This window comes from Marmota monax, unplaced genomic scaffold (assembly GCF_021218885.2).
Source record: "Marmota monax isolate L192 unplaced genomic scaffold, Marmota_monax_Labrador192_F-V1.1 WCK01_AAM20220418_F8-fsc00015, whole genome shotgun sequence".
In the NCBI taxonomy this organism is placed as follows: domain Eukaryota; kingdom Metazoa; phylum Chordata; class Mammalia; order Rodentia; family Sciuridae; genus Marmota; species Marmota monax.
In genome coordinates, this window is record NW_026692194.1 from 20,968,413 (window position 1) to 20,989,572 (window position 21,160).

Consider the following 21,160-nt stretch of genomic DNA (forward strand, 5'->3'; position numbering starts at 1 on the left):
GGAGAGTTCTTTGGAAGTACAGATGGTCTCCAACCTACGATACTTTGACTTAACAGTTTTTTTGACTTTATGATGATTAAAACCATAAGCATTCAGTAGAAGCCATACTTTGAATATTTTGAATTCTAATTTTTTCCTAGGTTAGCTGTATCCTACAGTTTTTCTTGTGATCGTTTTTTTTCATTCAGCTATGTGATCACTAGAGCAAACAAGCCACACTCCACACTGCACAGTGTTGCCAATGGTTTTTGGATACAGGTATTAAAAAAATTATATAAGCTATTCAGTACTTTATTATACAGTAGGCTTTGTGTTAGATGATTTTGCCCAATTGAAAAAAGTGTTCTGAGCACATTTATGGTAGGCTAGGCTAAGTTATATTTGTTAGATTATTTGTATATTAAATGCATGTTTGATTTATAATATTTTCAATTTATAATGGGCTTATTGAGCCATAATCTCATTGTAAGTCAAGGATCATTTCTATAGTGTTTGGTAGGAAGTATATTTTTCCATTCGTTTTAAAGATAAGGATAGTTTAATTTTAGTGGATTGTAATTTTTCTATGATTGTAGAATGGAAAGTACCTTTTAAAAAGTGGATAATTTAATAACTTCAATATGAGTAATAAGTATATAAGAGTGACCATATTACTTACAATGGTTTATTAAAACACTGTATATCATTTTGTGCATTTATTGCATGTTTGTTACAGGAATGTGTGATGTGTATATTCTTCAGGTCTACAGCAAGGATCTGATTAAAATTGGATATAATTCTTCTTTCAAGCCATTTTAAAAAGTACTAATGGTTACTTGTAAAATTATCCTGATAAGCTTTCTGTGATGTATGGGGAATTTGTATTTCACCAACTTTACTACTTTTGTTGATGTTCTTTTACTGCCAGGACAATTAAAGTGTTAGTGTCTAGTAAATTATATTTCCTTGAGAGGCAGAATAAATTAGCCAATTCAGAAGCATAAATGAGTTCTCAAACAGATGGTCTTAGATGTAGATCTTCCAGCCTGGATAGTATAATCAAGCATCAGGGGATAAGAAGTAGAGATTACTGGCTGGGATTGTGGCTCAGTGGTAGAGCACTTGCCTCGAATGCGTGGGTTTGATTCTCAGCACCACATAAATAAATAAAATAAAGGTATTGTGTCTGTCTACAACTAAACATTAAAAAAAAAAAAGACTTAGGGATCCCAAGTCTTGTCTCTGAGGGGAGCCCTTAATTATCTCCTGGGAATCACGACATGCAGAGTTGACTGCCCAGTTTGCTGGAGTTTCCTGTATGTGAAAAGAAGCTGCTAATCTAGAATTTTATGTAAGGAGTTTCTGGACCAAACAAACTGTCTACAGGCCAGTAATTTGCAAATTCTAAGTAAGCTTTCTGCTTGGTTGAAAGCAAGGTAGTAAAGAAAGCCTGAGGATTTGGGGACAGTGTCACACAAGAATGGTTTGCTTAAAGTTAAAGGTATTCTAACAATATTTTATAGTATGGGACAAAAAGAAACTTTATGTCAAGATTATTATTAATGTTTTCTTTTTCTATAAAAAGCCCTTCTGCAAAAGAGTTTCATTATTTGGGTTTCTGTTAATGGAGGAATACATTAACTATTACTAAAGGAATATTCCTTGACATAAGTGGAAACATTGAGGCTTAGAAGATCTTTTTCCATTACATTTCTTTTTTGGTAATGAGACATATAATCTCTACTTTTTCTTAAGCTCTGCATTTTCTTTTATTTTTTATTTACTCTCTCTCTCTCTCAATATAAATATATAAATATATATTTATATTGAGAGAGAGAGAGAGATATATATACCATGTATGTATGATATGTCCAAATACATATCATACAAACATGGAGTATAACTTCCCATTCTTGTGGTTGTACATGATGTGGAATTACACTTGTTATGTATTCATATGTGAATATACGAACGTTATGTCTGGTTTGTTCTACTGTTTTTCCCATCCCCATACATGCGCCCCCCCACCCCCAATCCAGTGACATGCTCCCTCCATTGTGAGTCAGCGTCTGCATATCAGAGAGAACATTTGGCTTTTGTTTTTTTTTTTGGAATTGGCTTATTTCACTTAGCATGACAGTCTCCATTTCCATGTATTTACTGGGAAATGCCATAATTTCATTCTTCTTTGTGGCTGACTAATATTCCATTGTGTGTATGTACCACATTTTCTTTATCCATTCATCTTTGTAGGTACCTAGGTTGGTTCCATAGCTAAAAGCTATTGTGAATTGAGCTGCTATGAATGTTGATGTGACTGTGTCACTATAGCACGCTGATCTTGAGTCCTTTGGGTATATGCTAAGGAGTGGGATAACTGGGTCAAGTGGTGATTCCATCCCAAGTTTTCTGAGGAATCTCCAGACTTAAGCTCAGCATGTTCTATAACTAGAATATTAATTTTCAATCCATTAAATGTTACCTGTATATGAAAAGTGAAACCAATAATTCATCCCATTTAAAAAATAAAATGGAAAACATAAGGGCACAGTTTATATGGTAAAGGAAAATATTGTTTCATGAAACATTGTTTCAGTTATGTGTGTGTATGTGTGTTTGTGAATATAAAATTAGTTGTGAGTTAAAATATATTAGTATGGATGGCTGTTAGAAAGGGAATTAAGTAATATACCTCTGGATAGTAAGGAAAGTTTCCTGAATTTTTTTTCCTTTTCCTTATATGCAGGCCATTAGAATATTAGCCTTTTGTCAAAATGACCCTGATAGCGAATGGCTTGGGTTACCAGGATTATAAAAGATGTAAAAGTTGTAAATTAAAATTTCATAGTTCACATTTTTTTCCTTTAATTGACAATCTTCTTCAATATTTTTCTTAATATAAATAGATTTAATTTTTTTTCTATCAATTCTTTGTAATCATTATTGTTAACTTTTACCCATCACTCTAGTAATACCCTTATTAAACAGAACCTATAAATAGGAATAGGGAATGAAATAGGGTGAGATCCATTATATATAGGAAGAGAATTGTATATGCACAGAGAAAAGCCATTGTAAAGTGGGGAAAACTACTATACCCTTCCCTTCCCCTTATTTGTAAATTGATTCCTGTATGTTGATTCCTGGAATCAGCATTTTTACATGAAATCCTGTTTCTTTTTAGTGGAGAATGGTATTAGAAACCAGTTGTGGGTGCTAGGTGTGCCCATCTTGAGTAATGATAATCCCATAGCAGTGAGCACACCTAATACCCATAACTTGGTTTCTAAGTGCCATTCTTCTGATTCCAGGGCTGGGACAGAGAATGTAAAGGATGAGCCTGGAATATCTTGTAGCAGAGAATAAGAATAACTTGGGGTTCAAACAATGGTGGAGACATGTCAGAAGGATACAGCAGCAAGCTTGAAGGGGTTATGTCTGGTCACATTGGGGACAATATGACCATTAAAATAAATGATCGCAATGGATTATTACAACTAAATAAAAAAGAAACCACAAATTTAGAGTAATAGAAATGAATCTGTGCGTAAATTGAAACCTTAATCTGGAATGTGATAATTACATAGTCTCAAAGCACCTCTACACAAAACATTAATTACAGAGGGAATAAAGAGTACCTGTATTGTGGAGAAACCTACAGACATCAGATAATATAAGGATCAAAATTAATCAGTAATGGGACAAATCAAATTACTTGCCACCTAATGGATTGTGGTAAAAGACCAGAGTCACTTCTAAGCTGTTCCTGCAAGGAGACACCAGTGGAGTTTAACTATATGGAAACATCAGAAAAACCTAAACTTTGGGACTTCACACAGAATAACTTGCCTACAGCATTTAAAAGTATTAAGGCCTTGATTTTGAAGGAAACGAGATACGTGGAACTTGTAATTCTGAAGTGAATATACTACAAAAGACTATTATTATGGTACTAGGGATTGAACCCATGAGTACTCTACCAGTGAGTGATATCACTAGCCCTTGTTATTTTTTTTCATTTTGAGATAGGGTCTTGCTAAGTTGTTGAGGCTGGCCTTGAACTTGCAATCCTCCTGCATCAGTCTCCTGAGTAGATGGGATTTCAGGTGTATACCACTGCACCCTATCAAAGACATTGTTCAAACAGTTGATGAAACTTGGATAAGGCCTCAGGTCTGAGTATTAGATGATGATAATGCATCATTATTAATTATTTGGTGTTAAAGATCATTTTGTGATTTTGTAGATTTTTTTAATAGGAAATAACACACTAAAATGTGTGGGGGGGGGCAGTATTATTCTCAAATGAATCAGAGGAAAAAGGATTCCTTTTCCTTTATCTGCAACTTTTTGAGATAGGCTCAAAAAGAAAGTCTTAATGTATAGGTCTTGTATATTACAAAAGTTTTTATTTTCAGGGCTGTTGCTAAGAAGGTTCATAGTACAATCCAGAAAATTAAGAAGGAAGGGAAGATGTCTGAATGCTTACTAAAAGCCTTGCTGAACTGTAAAACTTTTGAAGAACTAGAACACGTGGTAAGGAACTCTTTTTATCTTTTAATGTAATGCCTGAATATATTATGATTTGGGTCTTTTTATAATTGAAGACCAAGACATAAAAAGCTAAAGTTATTAGCCACCATTACTTAATTCCTCAAAATACTTATCCTTTGTTCAATAAATACTTATTGAATACTTTTTTTGTGTTAGGCACTGGGTTTACAAATATGGGTAATATGCAGTCCTTACTCCCAAGGAATTCCCCATCAAGTGAAAGAAGAGTAGGTTAATAATGTGAAGCTTAAGGGAGAGGGCTAAACTGGAGACCTAGATATGAGTGTCTTTACGTATAGTTGGCCCTTCAGTTATTTATTTGTGTGTTCCACATCCATGTGTTCAACCAATGTTGGTCAAAAATATTTGAAAAGTGTTGTATTTGTATTGAACATGTATGGAGTTTTTTGTTAGTATTCCCAAAGCTATACAATATAACAACTATTTACATATGTCTACATTGTTTTAGATGGTCTAAGTAATCTAGAGATGATTTAAAGTATACAGGATGATATGCATAGATTATATGCAAATGCCATACCATTTTATATAATAGACCTGAGCATGATCAGGTTTTGGTATCCAGGAGGAAGGGAAGGGCATGCCGGAAACCAGTCTCCCATGGATAACTATAGGAGGGTTGTGTTAGAAACTATGAGAGTGGAAGAACTTATTTAAGTGGGTAGGCAGGTCAGAATGAGCCACTGGGCAACATCAGCTTAAAGTGAGGAGGGGAGAACCTAGAGAGACATGGAAAAAATGGTTAGAGAATTATGGGGACAATCCAGAGTTGATGGTACATGGACGGTAGGTAGGGAAGAGAGTTTTAGAATGAGGGAAACAATCACTAAGTAAGTGGAGGAGGTTTGGTGAGATAAAACTGAAAGCTGTATATACTTAGGGGTTCTTCATAGATTTTTGTGATACCACTTTCAGTAAGGTGTTTCTTTTCTAGAAGCCAGATGGTGGCGGGTTGAGGAATGAATGTGATTAAGTAGAAGTATCCTAAGCAGACAAATTTTAGAGTAGCTTGCTTGAGTTGAGAAGAGGACCTTTCAGTCAGGTGGTTTTTAAGATAAGTAAACAAATAACTAATTAAGCATTCTTAAAAGTATAAAGAATAGGATAAGGCATACACCATCTTCATAAGTATTAGTTAATTAATACAAATTTATGTCTGAAGGAAGGGGAAAGGTTTAAGAAAAGGAGATCTTCAGAATTCTTAGTGTGTCCTCTATTTTGCATCTTAGTTTTTTTAACTTTTGCTTTTTAAAACTGAATCCTAAGTGTTTTATGCCCCCCCCCCCGCCTTCTTTTTTCCTAGTCTGCTCCCTATAAAACTGGGAGCAAAGGCACCAAAGCCCAAAGAGCAAAGCAGCTGGGATTAGAAAGAGCAGCCTGGACCCTGCTGGAGAAGCCAGGGGAGCTTAATCTGCTGTCTTACATTAGACCTGATGTTAAAGGTACCAGCTTTACTTAAAGAGTTCAGCCCTGTTTCCTTCCTTCCTTCCTTTCTTTTTTTTTCTTACTTCAAACGTTATGCTAACAAGTGCTGTCATTAAGTAATGACCATACAAAGGAATATTATAGCATATAAATACTAAGTGATTCTAATGAAACAGATCCTGGTAGACCTCTTGCTTAGTCATTCACCTTTCCTCTTTTGATAAAGTACCTGTTCTAGTCTTTTGCCCATTTTTCTTTTATGTTGTTTCTCTTTTTCTTATGAATATGTACATATTTTTTAGGTATTCTTTGTTACATAATGTGTGTTGTAATCTTTTCAAAAAAAGATGACTTTCTTTATGTCATCTCTTGGTAAATATAAGGTATTAGTTTATTATTACTTTTAAAAAATATTTATTTATTTTTTAGTTGTAGTTGGACACAATACCTTCATTTCACTTATCTATTTTTTAATGTGGTGCTGAGGATTGAACCCATGGTCCTGCATGTGAGAGATGAGTGCTCTACCGCTGAGCCACAACCCCAACCCCTATTATTATTACTTTTTAATAAGTGCTTTCTTCCCCCCCCTTTTTTTTTTTGCATTGTGTTAAACGCTTTTCATGGAGTATATCATTTTTTTTTCTTTCTTCCCCCTTTTAAAGAAATCTCTTCATACCCTGAAGTTATAAAGATTCTCTTACGTTGTTTTTTAAAGCTTTTATACTGTTTCTAAAAATTTGTTTAATTATACAACCCAGACCTCCTCTTTATAAAGACTTTCAACACTTCTGACATGCATGAAGTATAAATTAAAGCCACACTCCTATACTTTCTAAGAGGTAAAGTATCTTTTTCTAAATTTACATCCCAGGAGATCTTCCTGTCCATTGTGTGTGAGAGAAAATGAGAAGGAGGGAGTAAAGGAGAGAGAGATTTTGAAGGAAAATTCAAAGAAACTAGTTGATTCATGTCAAGGTTCTCTGGTTTTATTGTCAAAATGAGCCCAAGAGTGAGAACTTTCTGAATAAGAATTACTTTTTATCAGGATTGCTTTTTTGATTGAGTAGGAGATTGATATTCTTTTAAAAAAATGTTTATGTTTTTAAAACTTTTTTTGTGTATGAGGTATACAATGTGATCTTTTTTTTGTTTGCTTTATGGTACTAGAGATTGATCCCAGGGGCACTCTTCAACTGAGCTCTATCCCAGTCGTTTTTAAAAATTTTGGGACAGGGTCTTAATTATTTGAAGGCTGACTTTGAACTTGTGATTCTCCTTCTACAACCTCCCAAGTTGCTGGGATTTCAGGTGTTTGCCACCGTGCTTGTCTCCAAGATGTTTTGATATTTATACACAAACATATTTGTGAGTGTGTATGTGTGTGTGTGTGTGTGTATGTATGTACATAAATGACTACTATAGTAAAACAGTACTGTGCTTGATAATCAAATTAATATATTCATTATTTCACAGTTGCCTTTTTTATTCTTTTGTAGTAAGGGCACCTAAAGATTATTCTCTTAGTAAATTTCCAGTACATAATATTGTTAACTAATTTTCATTTTTATTCACTGGATCTCAAGGTTTAGTCAGCCTACCTTATTTGAAATAACTGCAGCTTTGAGCTGTATGTCTCTGTCTCCATTGTAGTTTCTTCAACCATCTGTTGATTCTTTAGAATGGGAGACATAAATGTCTGTAGGGGGCAGCCTCTGATAACAAAATTCACACTTTGTATTTAACTGTAGAGAATAATAGCATACCATAACCCATTTTTAGATTTAAATAATCCAGAAATTGTAGATTTGTGTGTGTCTGTAAAATACAAATATTGTTCATACAAACTCATCTTAATATCTTTTGGAAAAGACAACAATGAAAAGGAAAAGCAAAATAGTAATATTTGAATTTAGAGATGGTTTGAAATAAGTAACATTCACATGTTTTAATTTTTTAATGTGTATTTAAAGTTAAAATTTCAAATGGTTGCAATATTTAATATTTTAATAATAGCTGAGATTGAATAGCCAAACCTTAAGGTTAATCACAGTGGAAACTGTCTGTGCCCATCATGGAATGTTTTATTAGAATGGAATGTTGGAGCTTTTGGTATGTTAGATGCACACAGATTTTTTTCCTTATGATTAATTTCTTTTCCTTCTTCTTCCCACCCCCTTTGGACTAAAGATCTCCTTTGTTCTCACACATACTGAGTTCCTATTGGGTAGGTTTTTAATAACTATGTCTCTTGATTGTCATATGTGGTGTAGCTCCTGGAATACATGATGATGGATAACAGGTAGTGATACTTCTGATCACGTGGATGAATAGCTCAGAGCCAACACAAGTAGTACTTGCAAACATATCAAGACTTTGTTTGCTTTATTCTTTTATCCTGATCGTAAATGTAGAAGCATTATAATTAATTCTAAATAAGCCAGGTACTGCTTTTAAAAGTTTGAAATGTTTTTTCCTGTCTCACTGCCTTCACTGTTTTTCCTGTGCATATACACACGATCATTTTTAATTACTATTTTTCTAAAGTATTTTCATTATTCCTCAAGAAATATTTAAGAAACTGGATATTTCAGGTTTTTTTTTCCCAGTGGAAGACATTTGTTGCTTGCTACAGACTAACAAAATTTGGTTTGAATCACAGCTATTCTATACTGCAGATGGACTGTGTCCTAGGCGATCCATACTGTACACAAGGAGTAGCTGATTGTTTTGTTGAATGTAAGAGGAGGTTGCCTAAGTGTAGTAAGAGAGAAATGAAATGTTGACTTTTCAGTTTTTCCTATATATATGTTTTTTAGTTGTAGATGGAGACAACATGTTTATTTTGTTTATTTATTTATTTTTATGTGATGCTGGGGGTCAAACCCAGTGCTTTTTACACATGCGAGGCAAGTGCTCTACCGCTGAGTCACAACCCCAGCCCCTAGAACTTTTCAGTTTTTGTTTCAGGTGTGGAGATCTGGAGAGTCTCTGGCTAGAAAGATTACATTGTAAGACAATGGATAGGATTTTCTGATTCTATGGACTTAATTTCCTCCTGTTTTCACTGAAAAACTGAAGTTTAGGAACTCCTGTTGTCTTTGGCTATATTATGCACCTCTAAAATCAATTCTCTTTGACTGGAGAAGGAATTTTTCAAAACACACAAGACTCATTTTTTTCAATTATTCTCTGGGCTGAGAGTGGTATGTGATATGAAAGATCTTCCCAAATGATTCTGATAATTTCTGCCTCCCACTGAGAACCACTGCTGTAGAGCTAGCTCAAGGTACCTCCCTAACAGTGGTTTTTAAAAGTCTAATGAGTTTCAGAATCATTTGGGATGCTCTGTGAAACAATACAATCCCATAGTTTTGAGGATGTGTGTGTGTGTGTGTGTGTGTGTGTGTGTGTGCGCATACATGCCAGGTATTGAACCTAGAGCTTTGTGCATACTAACAGGTACTCTACCACTCACCCCAATCTGAAATCTGTATATTTAACAAGTACTTACTACAGTTTCATTTTCAGGTCTTCAGACTATTTCACAAACCATTGTACTAGAGCTCTAATGTAATTTTAATTATGAAAGGTTCAGTAACTACATAAGGTTCTCTAACTGTATTCCCCCAATGTGATGGGGCCTTTTTTTTTTTAAAAAAAAAAAATGTTTTTTAGTTGTTGATAGACCTTTATTTATTTATACGGGGTGCTGAGAATTGATCCCAGTACCTCATACATGCCAGGCAGGTGCGCTACCGCTGGCCACCTTTCAAAGGCTCTTTTTATAGCAACATGTATAATTTTTTCTTTCTATTCTATACACCATTGTAGATTCCATCTTTACTCATTACCATGATGTTCTCATAAGGCTTTTGTGTAATGACACTTCAAGGTGATTTGAGTATCCTAGAAGTAGTGCATAGAGAATAACTATAGAGATGATAACCACAGAGAATAATCATTCTCTGTGCACTAGGTGAAGGCTGATGTAGGGAGATAGCTAACACAGGAGCAAACATTTATTGAGTGCTTACTATGTTAGAGCTGTTCTAAGTCTTTTACATATAGTCTTCCACCTTGTAAAGTTAATTTGTTTCTGAAATTTTCTTCATAGAGAAATTCTCTTCAAATGGAAATAAAATTTCTATTAATTTCCACAGTAAAATTTCTCTTTGAATTTCTTTAAACACAATTACTTCAGTAGTTACAATTAACTGCTATCACAACTACATTAACTATCATAACAATAACAATAAGGCATTTTGCTTTTTTATTAATTAGGTCATAGTAAGTCTGTTTTTCTGTTTTCTTTGGCTTTTATGCCTCTTCCTCATTAAAACTGTGCCCACAGAAAAACATACATGAACAACGGACTCAGTGCTGTGTAATTTAAGCTTTTGTGTAAAACAACACCACCAAAACACTTTTAATGCAAATAAAACAATAAAGACAAAGGAAATGAAGGAAGGCAATGCAAATGACATTTGTCTATATAGTTTGATTTCACAGGGGCCATGATAAATAAGAGTGAGTTCTGTAAATTAGCAAATCTAAAGCACTTGGAGAGAACATAGTGCATCACTGAGAGACAATTTTATTTTGAAGATGAATATTTGCACTATAGCTTTTGTTTTATGTTTGTGAGATTTAAGAAATTCAGCTAGGTCATTGAAAATGTAAATAAATGTTTTATAATCCAAAATAGGAGTAGTAATAAAATTGCTTGTAAGGAGAGTTTTTGTAACAATTGAAAAAATTATGAACCTTGGGAGATGACTCTTACTACATATTTACCATCTCATTTAATTTTTGCAACTACTTTATGAAAGCATTACTATTATTTTTATAGAAAACTTGAGGTACAGAAGTTAAGGAACTTTCCCAGGGTTCCACAATTAGTATTAGAACCAGGAGCAGATCAGGCAGCTGTCTCCAAACCTGCCTTTTTACTAGTAGGCAGTATATTATGGGAAGGCCCTACATTATTGCTTCTCGAGGCTCTCTTTTGTTGCATATGGAAGCTAGTCATTGTTATGATATCTTTTTGTCTTAAGTTTGTTAAGTTAAAATTTTATTTCAACTAGGATTTAAAATAATGTGGTAATTACAGGCATTAAAAGCAATCTTTATACTTTGTGTTTTTGTTCTCCCTCTTACCCTTCACCTAAAGGGCTGTCAGCACTCCAGGATATTGAAACAGGAGTGCAGCATATTTTAGCAGACATGATTGCTAAAGACAAAGACACGCTTGATTTCATTCGGAAATTGTGAGTAACTCTTTCATAGAGTTTTCTGCTTTGTGGGCTTTTGTTGTTAAGGGTCACATGGTTACTGCTAACACCAGTGTTCATTAAAAACTGTCTTCAGACTTTTTTCCCCCTAGTATCAGATCACTTTTTTCAAACAACAGAACCTTAATATATAGAACAGATAAAAGAAAAGATGTTTTAATTGAATTATGGTCAGGGAGCCTGGAACTCTATCTAATCATCTTGTTAAACCCAGGCACCTCAATGGAGAGCTCTGATGAACACAGTTTAGAAACCACTGCATTTACATAACATCTACTAGAGATTTATGCTTATTTAGATTTATGCTTATTTCTTAAACATGTTAATTGTGATGTACAGGTTTAACTTTATAATAGTTAATTTATGGAGTTTATTGGCAATTGCGTTATCTTCAGAATGTGTGATATGAGATATGGATAAAAGCACTGACCTTAAAATGAATTTTGGCTTCTGGGGAGAGCAGCTTATCTATCCATTGCATCATAATCTGCATTTATGAGATTAAAACTCTTTGCTAGACCTATTTGGGCTCATGGATTTTATGCCTCATTTTAAAAAAGGCATTACTTTTTTTTTTTTTTTAATATTTATTTATTTATTTTTCGGCGGACACAACATCTTTGTATGTGGTGCTGAGGATCGAACCCGGGCCGCATGCATGCCAGGCGAGCGCGCTACCACTTGAGCCACATCCCCAGCCCCTAAAAAAGGCATTACTTTAAAAAAAATTTTTTTAAATAAAGTTTATTTTCTTCCTACATTAGTAATACATACCAATTGCATAAAGTATAAAAGTTTACCTAGTAAATAGAATTTTACAAATATGGAATAATGTATATGATAAATTAAAATAGAAATTCAAGCATAATCCTATAATATAAACAAATTCCTATATTTTTATACAAGAGACATAGAAAATATTTATAAAGCACATAAAAATGTTCACTCCTGAGAAGACAGAGGATTCCAAGAGATGGGATATCATGTGGGGTAGCTGTCAGTAAAAAGGAACATATACTTTTTTTTTAATAGTTCTATGTTACTTTTAGATTTTATAAATGACCATCTTTTGCTTTTCTAATTTTAACAATTTAAAAAGTCAACAAGTACAGATAAGCAAAAATAATTTTTAGCCACATACTCAGTTACCATTCTTAACTACTGTTGCAGATTTCTAAGAGTGTTTACTCACAATATACTTTTCTATGCATATTCACTAATATACTAGGATAGATTGTATTGCATGAAAATTAAACCTTTAAAAAATTAACAGGATTGTATGAACATCTTTTTATGTTTATGAAAATATTTCTGAAGCTTTAATGCATCAGCTTGGGGATTATAACACAAAAATTGTATAATGGGTAGATAATGCAACCCTAAACAGTTTAGATTTAATCCAAACAACTCTGACTTTAGACATCAAGGGAAAATATATGTATTTCTCCTAACTGAATTGGCTAGATAATTGTTCTCAAGTCTTTGCTTCATGGAAATTTTTTAGATGTAAGATGCTAATTTATTTCATTTAAAAATATATCAGTAGTTGTATGAAAAGAAGACATATCTGGCAACTCCGATTTTTTAAAAATTTTTTTATTCTAATTTGTTATGTATGACAGCAGAATGCATTGCAGTTCATATTACACATATAGAGCACAATTTTTCATATCTCTGGTTGTATACAAAGTATATTCACACCATTCGTGTCTTCATTCATGTATTTTGGATAATGATGTCCATCTCATCCCTCCATCAATTTCTAACTGCATGCCCCCTCCCTTCCCTCCTACTCCTTTGCCCTATCTAGAGTTTGTCTATTCCTCCCATGTTCCCCCTCCCTACCCCAGTATGCATCAGCCTACTTATATCAGAGAAAACATTTGGCATTTGGTTTCTTGGGATTGGCTAATTTCACTTAGCATTATCTTCTCCAACTCCATCCATTTACCTGCAAATGCCATGATTTTATTCTCTTTTATCACTGAGTAATATTGTATCGTGTGTTTATACTACATTTTTTTTTTATCCATTCATCTACTGAAGGGCATGTAGGTTGGTTCCATAGTTTAGCTATTGTGAATTGTGCTACTATAAACATTGATTTGCCTGTGTCCCTGTAGTATGCTGTTTTTAAGTCATTTGGATATAGACCAAGGAGAGGAATAGCTGGGTCAAATGGTGGTTTCATTTCTAGTTTTCCAAGGAATCTCCATACTGCTTTCCATATTGGCTGTCCCAATTTGCAGTCCCACCAGCAATGTATGAGTATGCCTTAAAAAGGCATTACTTTAAAACTGTAGTTAATTTTTTTTGTTTAGTTGTTGATGCATCTGTATTTGTTTATTTAAAAAATTTTTTTTACATAATGTTTTTTAGTTGTCAAAGTTATTTATTTATATGTGGTGCTGAGTATTGAACCCAGTGCCTCACATATGCTAGGGAAGTGCTCTACCATTGAGCCACAACCCGAGCCCGATGCATCTTTATTTTATTTATTTATTTTTTTAATGTGGTGCTGAGAATTGAACCCAGGGCCTCACATGTGCTAGGCAAGCGCTCCACCACTGAGCTACAAACCCAGCCCATAAAACCTTATTTTTATGTACCCTGTTGTTCTTTTTCTGCTATCTATCAAAAGAAATGGTAGGTTTCTGCCAGAGATTTGCTTTTGCTCTGTGTCCTTCCATACCTCCAGCTATATGACTTTGCGGAGAGAGGAAAGGGGATGAACCAGTTGATTGCTGTTGCATTAGGGGTTTTGTTAATTCAAGGAAGAGAACTTTTCTGTATTCTCAGTGGTCCTAGCAGGAATGGGTTGAAGTAGGAAAAGTGATTAGATTAACTGTTTTGGGTGTGTGTGAGTAATTATGCAACTGAAATTTGTCTCGGTTTTATAAATTATTATAGGAAGCTATTCTGGTACATCCTTTTGTTTCTTTTTCTTTCTTTTTTTTTTTTTTAGCTTTTAATTGACTGTGACTGCCTAATTCAGTGGTTAGAGAAGGATGATATTATGATATTTAGACTATAGTTATTAGTCTGATTCCTATGATAGTTTTGGTCTCTTGCGTAACTAAATGGTATTTGAACTCATTTAGGCATATTGGGTTGATACATAAACAGTTCTGTAGGATATATGTTAGCATGGTAGGCAAAATGTCCTTATGATGGGTTAATAATACTATTGTTTTCATAATTGGGCATCATTAAACACATTGCACTTTGTAATGGCTTAATTTTTTTGCTATCCTTATTTCCATATAACTTATTTTTGTTCTACTGAGGTACTTATTAGTTGGATACATGCTTATAATTCTGGCAACTTGGGAGGCTGAGGCAGGAGGATCACAAGTTTGAGGCTAGCCCCAGCAACTTAGCAAGACTGTCTCAAAATAAATAATAATAATGGCCAGCAATGTAATTTAATGGTATAGCACCCTGGGTTCAATCCCAGTACCTAACTAAGTAAATAAAATATTAATTTTTTTTGAACATTTGTGTATCTGAGCAGGTGCCAAAATAGATACATTTGTATCCAGTCATCTCTGGCAAAAGTGTCCTCAAAAAAGGTAAATGAGAAAGACGTTGATAAGTTTCAGCTCTACCAAAACTTCTCATGTAACATAAGAAACATCCAGCATCATCAGGTGAGTAAGGAACTACTTGTATGTTCTGATGCCAGTAGTAATGATAGTGCTCTATACTTGCCTGCTGCTTTACTTACCTAAGAATTTAAAGAATTTTATGTCATCTGGTTTCTTTTTTCTTCATACACATTTCTTATAAAATATTATATTTTCCTAATTTCACAAATGGGAAACTAAAGACCTAGAGAAGTTAGTGACACTGGGAATTTTTAGCAGAGCCAACAGTATAACAACTTAGGTCTCTTGCTTTCTGCCTGGTGATCTTTCATGTTAGACTCTGATTCCCTGTTTGCTTGGGTTTCAGCTCACTTATAGATCTTTTCCACATGAAATACAAATCAGAGATGTCTGGTTTAGAATAAAGTGTGATAGATCTCATTTGGTTGCATGAACCGTAGTCATTGTTACTCAGTCTTCTGATTTCATTTTCCAGTTTACTAATTTTTTTTCTAAATATAGTCATTTAGGGAATGCATGTGTACATTGTAGAATGTGGTTTTTAAATAATATAGGAGAAACAAGAGGAGTTATAAATAAAAAATACAGTAGTACTGGCTTTTATATTTACCTGTGTAGTTACCTTAACCATGTTCTTTATTTCTTCATTTGGCTTTGAGTTACTGTCTACTGCCTTTTCATTCCATCCCTACACTGCAAACACTGTCCCCCCCCCCCCCCCCCACTATATTTTATGTAGGGCAGATCTACTAATGACAGACTTTCATAGTTTTTGTTTATCTGGGAAGTCTTAAGTTCTCCTTTTAATTAACTTTTATATAACTGCAGTAAAATACACATAACATAAAATGTATGATCTTCATCATTTTAAGAATGAGTAATGTTTCTACAACCTGTCTCAGAACCTTTTCATCTTACAAAACTGAAACTCTACCCATTAAACTTTTTCTCATTTCTGAAGAATGATTTTTTTGAGTATAGAATTCCTAATTGGCAGTCTTTTGTAACTTTGGATATGTCATTCACCATCTTGTGGTATGCCTTCCATGATTTTTCTTTTTATTGTAGCAGGCATTGAACCCACGGGTGCTCAGTGGCCACCGAGCCACATTCCCTAGCCCTACTCCCCTTTTAATTTTTTTTATTTTGAGACAGGGTCTTGCTAAATTGCTTAGGGACTCCCTAAGTTGCTGAGGCTGGCTTTGAACTTAAATCCTTCTGCCTCAGCCTCCCAAACCATTGGGGTTATAGGCATGTGCCACCATGCCTGGACACTTCATAAATTTTGATGAGCAGTCAGCTGCTAATCTTAGTGTGCCAAGTTACTTCTTTCTCACTCTTCTTTCAAGATTCTTTGCCTTTGTCTTTGAAATTTTGATGATAACGTGCCTTGGGAGTCTCTGAGTTTATTCTATTTGTAGTTCATTGTGATTCTTAGATGCGTAGAGTAATTTTTTTTAAAAAAAGTCAAAATTGATAAACTCCTGGTCGTTATTTCTTCAAATAATCTTTTGGCCTCTTTCTTCCCTCTTGTGGAACTCCCATTATATGTAGTGCTTGGTAGTATCCTACAGGGACTCTATTAGTTTTTTTTTATTCCTTTTTTATTCTCATCTCAAATTGTGTAATTTCAATTGTCCTGTCTTCAACTTTGATGACTTGTTTTCTGCTTGCTCAAATTTGCTGTTGAAATAAATGACCTGGGGCTGGGTTTATAGCTCAGCAGCAGAGAGCTTGCCTCACACATGTGAGGCACTGGGTTCGATCCTCATCACCAGCTAAAAATAAATATAAAGATATTGTGTACATATTAAGAAAATCTTAAAAAGAAAATAAATGACCTAACATTATATCTCAAAGCCCTAGAAAAAGAAGAATAAACCAACACCAAAAGTAGAAGACAGAAAGTAATTAGAATCAGGACTAACATCAAATGAAATTGAAACAAAAGAAACAACTGAAAAAATAGACAAAACGAGAAGCTGATTCTTTGAAAAAATAAATAAAATTGACAAACCCTTAACCACCCTAAAGAAAAGGAGAGAGAAAACTCAAATTACTAAAATTCATGATGAAAAAGGAAATATCACAACAGATACTATTGAAATACAGAAGATAATTACAAACTTTTATGAAAAATTGTACTCCAGTAAAATAGAAAATCTTGAAGACATCAACACATTTCTAGAGACATATGATCTGCCCAAACTGAATCAGGAGGACATGCACAATTTAAATAGGTCAATTTCAAGCAATGAAATAGAAGATGCCATCAAAACCCTACCAACCAAGAAAAGCCCAGGACCAGAGGGATTCTCATGTGAGTTCTACAAGACCTTCAAAGAAGAATTAATACCAATACTCCTCAAATTGTTTCATGAAATATAAAAGGAAGGAATCCTTCCAAATTATTTCTATGAGGCTAGTATCAACCTGATACCAAAAGCAGACACATCAAAGAAGGAAAAATTCAGACCAATATCCCTGATGAACATAGATGCCAAATTCTTCAATAAAATTATGGCAAATTGCATACAAAAACATATTAAAAAGAATGCACAATGATCAAATGGGGTTCATTCCAAGAATGCAAGATTGGTTCAACATATGGAAATCAATAAATGTAATTCATCACATTGATAAACTTAAAGGTAAGAATCATATGATCATCTCAATAGATGCAGAAAAAGCATTTGACAAAATATAGCACCCCTACATGTTGAAAACACTAGAAAAACTAGGGATAGTAGTAACATACCTGAACATTTTAAAAGCTATCTAAGCTATTACGTCCAAGGCCAGCATCACTCTAAATGGAGAAAAATTGAAAGCTTTTCCTCTAAAAACTGGAACAAGACAGGGTTGCACTCTTTCACCACTTCTATTCAACATAGTCCTTGAAACTCTAGCCAGAGCAATTAGAAGAAAGAAATTAAAGGGATACCAATAGGAAAAGAAGAATTTAAACTATCACTCTTTGCCAACTATAGGATTTTATATTTAGGGAATCAAAAAAATTTCAGCAGAAAACTTCTGGAACTAATAAATGAATTCAGTAAAGTAGTAGGATATAAAATCAACACTCATAAATCAAATGCATTTCTATACATCCGTGATGAATCCTCTGGGAGAGAAATTAGGAAAACTACCCCATTCACAATAGCCTCAAAAAAGAAACAAACAAAATACTTGGGAATAAACCTAACAAAAGAGGTGAATGACCTCTTCAATGAAAACTACAGAACACCAAAGAAAGAAATTAAAGATCACCTTAGAAGATGGAAGCATCTCCCTTGTTCTTAGAGAGGCAGAATTAATATTGTCAAAATGTCATATTACCAAAAGTGTTATACAGATTTAATGCAATTCCAATTAAAATCCCAACAACATTCCTCATAGAAAAGAAAAAGCAATCATGAAATTCATTTGGAAAAATAAGAGACCCAGAATAGTCAAAGCAATCCTTAGCAGGAAGAATGAAGCAGGAGGCACCACAATACCAGACTTTAACATATTCTACAGAACTATAGTAATAAAATTGGCACGGTATTGCCAACAAAACAGACATGTAGACCAATGGTACAGAATAGAAGACACAGAGACAAACCCACATAAATACAGTTATCTCATATTAGACAAAGGCACCAAAAAAAAAAAAAATACATTGGAGAAAAGATAGCCTCTTCCATAATTGGTGCTGGGCAAACTAGAAATTCATATGCAGCAAAATGAAATTAAACCCCTATCTTTCACCATGCACAAAACTCAACTCAATGTGGATTAAGAACCTAGGAATTAGACCAGAGACCCTGCACCTAATAGAAGAAAAAGCAGACCCAAATCTTCATCAGGTAGGCTTAGGAATATGACTTCCTTAACAGGACTCCTAAAGCACAACAAATAAAATCAAAATCAATAAATGGGATGGATTCAAACTAAAAAGGCTCTTCTCAGCAAAGGAAACAATCAGTAACATGAAGAGAGAGCCAACAGAATGGGAGAAAATCTTTACCAAATAAGCATCAGATAGATCACTAATCTCCAGGATATATAAAGAGCTTCAAAAACTTAACACCAAAAAACCCCCAAATAACACAATCAATAAATGGGCTAAGGAAGTGAAAAAGATATATAATTGATCAACAAATATATGAAAAATTATTCAACATCTCTAGCAATTAGAGAAATGTAAATCAGAACTACTCTTTAAGATTTTATTTCATTCCAGTCAGAATGGCAATTATCAAGAATACTAGCATCAATAAGTGTTGGTGGGGATGTGGGGGAAAAGGTACACTCATACATTGTTGAGTCTGCAAATGCGTGCAACCACTCTGGAAAGTAGTATGGAGATTCCTTAAAAAACTTGGAATAGAACCACCATATGATCCAGCTATCCCACTCCTTGTTCTATAGCCAAATGATTTTAAAACAGCCTACTTCAGTGACGCAGCTACATCAATGTTTATAACAGCTCAGTTCACAACAGCAGCTGAATTCGAAATAGCTAAACTGGAACCAACTTAGATGTCTTTCAATAGATGAATGGATAAAGCAACTGTGGTATGTAGGTACAATAGAATATTACTCAGCCTTAAAGAAGAATAAAATAATGCATTTGAAGGTAAATGGATGGAGTTGGAGAATATCATGCTAAGTGAAATAAGCCAATTCCAAAAAACCAAAGATCAAATGTTTTCTCTAATATGTGGATGCTGATCCTTAATGGGGTGGGAGGTGAGGACAAGGGAAAAATGGAGGACTTTTGAATTGAGCAGAGGGGAGTGAGGGTAGGGGAGTGTTATAGGACAGACGATGCAAGGCATCGAAGATAGCAGGAAACAGTTTTATTTGGCTGCAGCCAGGTTCAGAGGGCACAGCTTTTGCTGTAATCAATTAATCCCCTGAACCCCGAGTTCAGGTAGTTTCAGAGTTTTATACCCAGCATGTAAGGGGAGGGGCTCAGAAGTTCACAGTCTGCAGAAGTTCACATAAAAGCAGCTTTTTCCTTCACTGTTTTGGGCAAGTTAACCCTTCAAGGACAACCCCTGAGAAGGGGAGAGCTGCTTCTCCCCTTTCTTTCCTCCACCTGCCAGCTGTTACCATGGAGCCAAATTGGTATCTTCTCTTCTCTTAGAAATGTAGACAACTCGTGAAGCCCCAGCTCAAGGCCAGAGGCCTTGTTTACACATTTCTACAAACTAGTATACTGGATATGTTTGTGAAAAATTAGTAAGGGGGTTACCTGGAGTGCTGGTTTCTTCCTGGCTAGTGGTCAAGTAAGAAAGGGCAACATGAAAATAGGAAGTTTATCTACATTGAACTCTTTTGTAGAGTCTCTTGCTGACAGTCCTAAAATCAGCCATGGTGAAGATTTCTGAAGAAGCCCTGTTAAGACTTTTCTGTGGAGAAAGGGGGTGCTGCTAACAGGAGGGGGCATAGGGGTAGGAAGGGTGGAAGAATGGGATGGTAATTATTAACCTATGTACATGTATGATTACATGAATGGTGTAACTCTGCATTGTGTACAACCAGAGAAATGAAAAGCTCCATTTGTGTACAGTGAGTCAAAATGCATTTTGCTGTCATGTATAACTAATTGGAACAAATTAAAAAAAAAGAAAGAAAAAAAAAGGACAAAAAAATTTGCTGTTGAACCCCACTAGTGAATATTTCATTGTGCTTTTCAGCTCCGTAATTTCTATTTGGTTTCTTTTCAAAATTTCTTATGCTTTATTGTTAGTTCGTATAGTTAAATATCATTCTCTTGGCTTCCTTTAGCTCTCTGTCCATGATTTCCTTCAAGTCTGAGCACATTTAACACAGTGGATTTAAAAGCTTAGTTTAGTAAGGCCAGTGTCTATGCTTCCTCAGGGACTTTCTTTTTTATTTTCTTTTCATTTTTTCCCCTTGTTAGTGGATCATAATTTGTTTCTTTATATAACTTGTTTCTTGGTAACTTGGCAACTCTGAAAATCATATTCTCTCACTTCCCTAATTTAGTTATTGGTTGTGGGTTATTTGTTTTAGTGACTTTTCTGAATTACTTTTGTAAATCTCTATGTTCTTTTTCATGTTTGGACTCTCAACATTCTCTCTTCTGTTAGCTTAGTAAGTAGCTAGCTATTTGCCAGAGATTTCCTTAAAACCATGGAGTCAGGGCTGGGGATATAGCTCAGTTGGTAGATTGCTTGCCTTGCATGCACAAGACCCTGAGTTCAATCCCCAGTGCCACAACAAAACAAAATAAAGCCAACCAACCAAACAACCAAACAAAAA

General features: G+C 34.5%; 1 protein-coding gene across 4 annotated transcripts in view; it reads left to right on the plus strand.

The window, feature by feature from the left end:
• Positions 1–21,160, plus strand: part of Srbd1 (S1 RNA binding domain 1) — a 280,519-nt gene that overhangs the window by 54,011 nt on the left and 205,348 nt on the right. For all 4 annotated transcript variants that reach the window (XM_058573455.1, XM_058573456.1, XM_058573458.1 and 1 more), the window contains 4 exons: positions 4,398–4,515; positions 5,858–5,996; positions 11,153–11,249; positions 14,788–14,923. In XM_058573455.1, the coding sequence (XP_058429438.1) occupies positions 4,398–4,515; positions 5,858–5,996; positions 11,153–11,249; positions 14,788–14,923 (490 nt within the window). The remainder of the gene's footprint in view (positions 1–4,397; positions 4,516–5,857; positions 5,997–11,152; positions 11,250–14,787; positions 14,924–21,160) is intronic.